Below are 6,430 nucleotides of genomic sequence, written 5' to 3' on the forward strand. Positions count from 1 at the left end.
ATCTTTTTTGAGGTTTCCTTCTAAACTTAATATTTCTGACATATATTTAAAAATAAATGATTTGCACATTCTAATATATTGAAATTGTTTGAAAATATTTCCCACCCGTTCATCCAATTCCACAAATCATCAGAAATGAAGGTAAGCAGCAATCACTGCAAGCTCTGAAATATCTGATCAACATGTTCACAAAAATACGAATTAAGAATTTATTTTTATAGTCAATAGTACCTTAGCGGTCTGTAGTTTTTGGTAAATGATAACAGGTAAACAGCAGGGATGTAATGATACAGGCAATGTCGTGATATTAAAACTGCCACAATATCGTCCTCGTCATGTTCACAATATTTAAAAGGAACACATCGGTTTAAAATGTCAGGTTGATTTCCATTTGTGCAGTTCTAGCACCCTCTGGTGGCTAGTTTATTAGTGCAATTTAATTTTCATTAGGGATGTTTTGGCCTTCTATGTTTAAAATCTACGCTAATGGTCAGATGAAAGGGAACGTAACATGCTTGCGAACCGAGTCAATATGTGGAGGAACTCAATACGTGCGTGCATTAGCAAGTAAGTGCCTCAATATTAAGCCTTATTATATATTGTTTATATGCATTGCTGTAATTTACAAAAGCACAATCTTGTGGGCTTTTTTTTTTAATTTTTTTTATTAAGAACTCTTTTATTTTTTTTTATTTTTTATTGTATTTTTTTGCAATATTGTGACCTTGATTAGTATCACCAACCTCCCCACAATATCGTGATAATTATCGTTATCATGCATGACCTTTATCCCGTGATAATATCGTATCGTGATGTTTGGATGTCGTTACATCCCTAGTAAACAGTTTTCAACATCATCTGCAAATTCTGACTTGGCTGACCAACACAAAAATATTTCCTGTGAAAAATCAAGCCTGCCAGATTTTATTGCTACCGTAGAAAATGTGAAGCAACACCTATTCGGCTCTATTATCTGATGACCATAAAAGGCAAACCCTTATTGTAAAGTGTGTCACTATCTATTAAGAAATTCCATACACACCCCACCCACAAAAGAATGACTTTTGTTGTGAAGTATAATAGGCCTACACAACATCAGAGACATACCAAATATATGTACAGTATATAGCTGTTCAGACATGATCTTATATATACACCGGTTGGTCTCAACCTAAGTAGATTCTGAATTAGATTCATAGTCTTAAATTTGATTAATTGAATCCTATCTGTTACAATACAGATATTTTGTCATGTACATTTGGCTGACACCAAATAAGACAGACTGTGTGTACTTGTATTAAGCAAAATGTAGTCGATCACATAGCGGTAAACATCAACACTTGTTGAGTGAAAAAGTGTGATGTGGTAACAGCACAGTTGAGATGTACAGCTCACTCTTTGGCAAGACTAATAATACACACTAGCAGCAACTATGTGGGATAGCATCTTTTTTGGATTTATAGCATTTATTAGCTACTTTATTACTGTAAGTTTCAAACTAATCATTAGGTTACCCAAATTGAATTTGATAAAATATTTGAGACATGATTTGTGTCATGAACTTTTTTTTAATGTGTTTTTGAAAGCAAATGATTTTGAGTTTGAAAACAAATGATTCACACATAGCCAACATTTGCTACAGAATCTTACATAAGGTCATATACACCGCGACAAAAAAATATATAAATAAAAAAAAAGTTTGTTAATGTCTGGCAAACGTCTTTGCAAACGTTTGCTTGACGAAAAACTAACATTCGCTATGTTGGCAAACAGTCGCAAGCCTTTGCCGCTCAGTGAGATAACTTCTTCGGGAATCAGTAGCAATAAAATGTCGTGTTCCTGGAATTAAGATGGCTTGTGTGCGATTTGTCTGTTCAGATTTTTGTTTGCCTTGGGCCAATCCCACATATGACCTTTGTGTGTGTGTGTATTTGTGTGCATGTGTGTAACAAAGAGCTTGGTGCTAACCTGTGCCAGCCCCTACAGACCGCCGCCTTGTGCACTGGTCCTCTTTTTTCTTTTTCTTTTTCTTTTTTTTTTTGCCCTCGCTATAACAATAGCTCACTGTGTGACTTTTGTGTGGCAGCAGCATATGCACAGACTGATAAAAAAGGCTTTGAAGACTCACACACACAAATTATATTGTGTGGAAATGTGAGGGATGCCTTCAAATTCTTTTGGGGAGCACCCAAGCAACCACGTCAGGTACACCAGCAAAATCTATTGAGATTCAATATCAGAGCTGGAACAAATTAATTGTATTAAAACTCAAACAGTTCCAGTTTGAAGATTTTTAGGCTATCCTTACCATATTTTCCCCAACACTTCCTAATAGAAAGTGTGTCCCCCCCCTAATTTCTACATTTTTTTTTTTTATTCGATTCGAATTGATTCGTTTAAACAGCTTATCCCTAATTCAACATTTCTTCATATTCACTTCCCGTGTCCACATATAATGTCTGATTCACTTTCAAACCATTCCATCTTCAATATGTTCAGATCATTCCAGGTCATTGTACAGCCGCATCATTTCATATTTTTTTTTTTCTTAAGGCATTGAAGCGTCACATGCAATCTCTCCAAAAATTGCATTATCTAGTTTATATATGATCATGTCTTTATGAGAACTTTTCACACTTGGATGTGCACTTAAAAGCACACCTGGAGTCAATTTACAGTCTTGCGTTTTCAAAACATATATTGGAGAGGGACATGCAATGAAGCGGTGGCACGGGGCATCTGAGGAGGAGGCATGCACACCACAGCAAAGCCAGCATTAGAGTTGAAAATTTGGGTTTTCAAACTAGGGTTAAGGTTTCAATGCAGGGTTTTAAATTTAAGTTGAGGTTTCAAAGTAGGGTTTTTCAACTATTGTAAGAGTTTCAAAGTAGGGTTTTAAAGGGTTTTAAGCTAGGGTGAAGGTTTTAAAGTAAGGTTTTAAATTAGGGTTGGGTTTCAAATTGAGTTTCAAACCAGGGGTGTGCAGAAGATTGAACAAGAGGGGCATGTTCGCTACCAATCTTAAAATAATGGGGCATATAGAGGGGCATCAGCTCCCCACTGAACTTGGACTGTGAAAGGATGTTATTCTATTGATCATATTCACGCTGACACTGCAGCTCTGCTTACCTTTTAGCTTTGACATGACGTATTGTGTAGCCCTGTCCCTTGTAAATGGTGGATCTTCACCCAGCCTAGCTTGCAAGTCATTTGCAGATAAGTGTTATTTAATGATGGGGTTGAACACAGACACATTGTATGTATGAATTGAATGTATTTGGTTGTAATGTCACAGCTAATGGATGTGCAGCATTACTGTGTGTCCCCTTTAATGGGCCGCATATATCACTAATTTGTCATTTTCATTTTGTTGCTGTTTCTATTTTTGATTTTGTTTATTTTTTCCCAACAGTATTTGAATCACAGCTTTTTTTCAAAATATTATTTCAGTCAGTTGCTGTTATCATGCAATTAAAGAAAAAAGTGGGGATAGAAAAACCATGATTGCACAAATTAAATTCATTCACACACAAAAAAAACAAACAAACAAACAAACAAACAAAAAACAAAAAAAATCCATGCATTAAAAGTTCATGAAGAAGTGAGAATAATAATCTTGATGGCCAATGACAATGATATTGCTGTCAGGTTTGAAACACGGTCAAAAAAAGAGCATGGTTTATTGTTAGATTCAAGCTCACTCGTTACTTTTCATTTTTCTTCCATTTATATGGCCTTTGTGAAAGTGAAAATTGATCCGAACGATTTAACATTCTGTAATTGTAATTTACTGTGATTGGCTGGCAACCAGTTCAGGGTGTACGCCGACTGCTGCCCAAATACAGCTGTGGGATAGGCTCCAGCACTTCCGCAACCTTAGTGAGAAATAAGCGGTTTGGAAAAATGATGGATGGATAATTGTCATCTAACCGTCATTAGCAACCTGTTCAAAAACAAGAATCAGTGGTCAGAAAAGAAGCCCGAATGTCCATTGAACAAATGAACACACCTCACAAAACTGAGATTTGAACCCTGAACCTCAAGACTCCCTTACGACTAGATCACCGTGCTGCAGACGTGACATCCATCACTTGGAAGAACGTTTTTATACCACAAGTCAAATAATTTTAGGACCTATATATGTGAGTGGATTTCTAAATGAATAATTATAAACTGTTAAATATGTTAATACATCAATGACAGTATGTGCTTTGTGTCCTTTCAAGTCAAACAATATGTTCTATGTACCCTCACTAGTCTAAACAATGCATTCTGATTAATATTGTATTTGTGGAATATTAATTCAGCAGAACAATCCACCGTTTTTTACCCATCTCAGGGGGCAGCCATTTTGCCTTACTGCCACAAGCCGCTGACTGAAAATGACATCACAGTGCCTCAGGTTCAGTACATGGCCAAACCCAGAAAACAGGTGAGACATGGTAGGCACTGTGATGTCATTTTTAGTTGTCTGCAAGTGGCAGTACAAGGAAAAATATCCCCTGAGATGGATAAAAATGGGTAGATTTTTCTGATAATTCATATTTTATGAACACAGTATTAATCAGAATGCCGTATTTAGACTAGTGGGAGCGCAAATAGAACTTTATTGTAAAGAAAATGTTTGACTTGATTTCCCTTTTAAATACTCGATTAAGATTAAATATTAAATATTCGATTTCCAGTTGGTGTTGATGTACTTTAACACTCTCCATGCTAAACAGCCACAGGGCAGTTTTTGCATCTTTTTTTCCCCTCCCAGAATGAGTGTTGGAAATATTTAGCAGAATAGCACATTTGTATGGAAGCATGGACTTGCTAGTGTGGAGTAAACTGTTCTGACAGAAGTACAGTATGTCGTTCAAATGTTTTGATAAAGTCATTTGAAAGTATTGGTAAAATCATTCCGGCATATTGTTAAAATGTAGCATTTTCCCCATAATACCATGGGCTATTTTCCCATAATTCCACGGGCTATTGCCACAGTTGCGCACACAGAAGTCAATACTCCCTGGCTTTATGGAAAAAACGTAATGTTTTTATACGTACTTAAGCTAGATGGCAGTCATTTTACGTTGCTAGTGTTACTGGCAAATTCTGATATTTTTTTGGTTTAAGACTTATCAGTAAGTGTTTTACGCCAGGATCTCTGTATGGAGTAATGAGATCCTTGCAAAGAACAAACCTCACTGTTTGCATCGCCCATTAAGATTATCTCAGTATCAGGAATTGTGACTCACAGAGGAAAATACCCTATGACATTTTGAGGGGAAAATGCCATGTTTTTAGCATTTGGCCTATATATTATCAATACATCAGAATGACTTTACCGCTACATAGCCCACTCACAACTGTTTACTTGACATTGGCTGTTAACCCTATAAAGCGAAACGTATCATACTAAATACAAGACATTCTGAGGCCTTTATTTCATGAGTATCATATTTTTCTTCCCATTAAAACCCTGACGTATATGATCTGATACATGCATTGCACGGATAATCCATTAGAGGGCAGTATAACCCAGCTGATGGCTTTTCCAGCGACCTTGCAAGATCGACCCAAATGAGAAAGGAGAGACATGTATACTTATTAATAGTGGGATATGTTCCTTCTGATTTTTGGAAACACAAATATGTTAGATATCTTTGTTTATTATTACATTTTACATTTTCATTATTATATTTTTGACAGTTATAAATGCACAAATTTAAAGCATTGTGACCGGATGTATCAAATATGACACAAAACAAAAGTCATATTTTGAAAGGGGAAAAAAAAGTGTTTGTTCCAAAGGACCAATAAATATTCTATTTACAAAGAATCTGAATTTTCTCTCATATATTTCACGGTTTAGGCTTTATAGGTATAAACACTTTCCTAGATAAGAGTTTTTAAAGGCAGTATTATGCGGTTTTGTACTTGTTACATGTGCTGAAACTACAGTGGGACACTGCGCTAGTCTCATTCTGTTTTATCTCACATACAGTAGATGTCATGGTTTTAGTTAAAGTTTGGCTTTGCTGCTGACAAAAATGGAGCAAACAGTCAGTTTGGAAAAGATGTGTCATCATTTCTGTCCCCGGAAAAGACTGCAAGTCAGTTTAATGTACAGAAGATAGGAGCTGGAGCCCAAAAGAGGCTACAATGGCGGTGTTTAATTTCATATGAGGTTAGCCAGACTGGAGGTAGTTTCTCTACGAGCCCGGTGGTCCATATGTCCAGAGATGGTGAAGATGTTCAAAATCCTGTCCACAAATCTTCGTCCATGCCGTGTTCGCTCAAGCAGGATGACCACAAGAGAGTAAATCCCAACGCCCAGAACTGCAGCTCCTCCTCCAGTCACCAACACCACACCAGATATGTACATATCATTAAGTGCCTGTCCAGGTTTGGGCATATGGTTCACCAGGGCCAGATGCAGTAGAAC

General features: G+C 36.6%; 1 protein-coding gene across 1 annotated transcript in view; it reads right to left on the reverse strand.

Moving 5' to 3' along the window:
* Positions 1-4,654: 4,654 nt before the first annotated feature.
* Positions 4,655-6,430, reverse strand: part of tmem125a (transmembrane protein 125a) — a 23,492-nt gene continuing 21,716 nt past the window's right edge. Inside the window, exon 2 of the mRNA XM_077534521.1 lies at positions 4,655-6,430. This exon is cut by the window's right edge and continues 777 nt beyond it. Coding sequence (XP_077390647.1) covers positions 6,164-6,430 — 267 coding nt within the window. The 3' untranslated portion in view covers positions 4,655-6,163.

The sequence above is a fragment of the Festucalex cinctus genome, chromosome 10 (assembly GCF_051991245.1).
Source record: "Festucalex cinctus isolate MCC-2025b chromosome 10, RoL_Fcin_1.0, whole genome shotgun sequence".
In the NCBI taxonomy this organism is placed as follows: domain Eukaryota; kingdom Metazoa; phylum Chordata; class Actinopteri; order Syngnathiformes; family Syngnathidae; genus Festucalex; species Festucalex cinctus.